The 296-nt window shown below is 65.2% G+C and overlaps 1 protein-coding gene across 1 annotated transcript in view; it reads left to right on the top strand.

Annotated features, from left to right (window-relative positions):
• The window catches only part of ZBTB17 (zinc finger and BTB domain containing 17), a gene marked incomplete at its 3' end in the record, with an annotated part of 5,926 nt that overhangs the window by 3,404 nt on the left and 2,226 nt on the right, over positions 1–296 (top strand). Inside the window, exon 7 of the mRNA XM_010011707.1 lies at positions 46–296. This exon is cut by the window's right edge and continues 18 nt beyond it. Within this exon, the coding sequence (XP_010010009.1) occupies positions 46–296 (251 nt within the window). The remainder of the gene's footprint in view (positions 1–45) is intronic.

Here is a 296-nt window from a genome sequence, read left to right as displayed (position 1 = left end):
AGGACCACACACACCATTTTTTCCCCCATATTTGGCCCCCCCCAGCCCGCTGAAGCCGTACGGCTGCGAGGAGTGCGGGAAGAGCTACCGGCTCATCAGCCTCCTGAACCTGCACAAGAAGCGGCACACGGGGGAGGCCAAGTACCGCTGCGACGACTGCGGGAAGCTCTTCACCACCTCGGGCAACCTGAAGCGGCACCAGCTGGTGCACAGCGGGGAGAAGCCCTACCAGTGCGACTACTGCGCCCGCTCCTTCTCCGACCCCCCCTCCAAGATGCGCCACCTCGAGACCCCCG

Source organism: Nestor notabilis, unplaced genomic scaffold, assembly GCF_000696875.1.
Source record: "Nestor notabilis isolate BGI_N333 unplaced genomic scaffold, ASM69687v1 scaffold19073, whole genome shotgun sequence".
In the NCBI taxonomy this organism is placed as follows: Eukaryota; Metazoa; Chordata; class Aves; order Psittaciformes; family Psittacidae; genus Nestor; species Nestor notabilis.
Note: the sequence above shows the minus strand (reverse complement) of the source record. Positions and strands in the feature narration are given on the sequence as shown.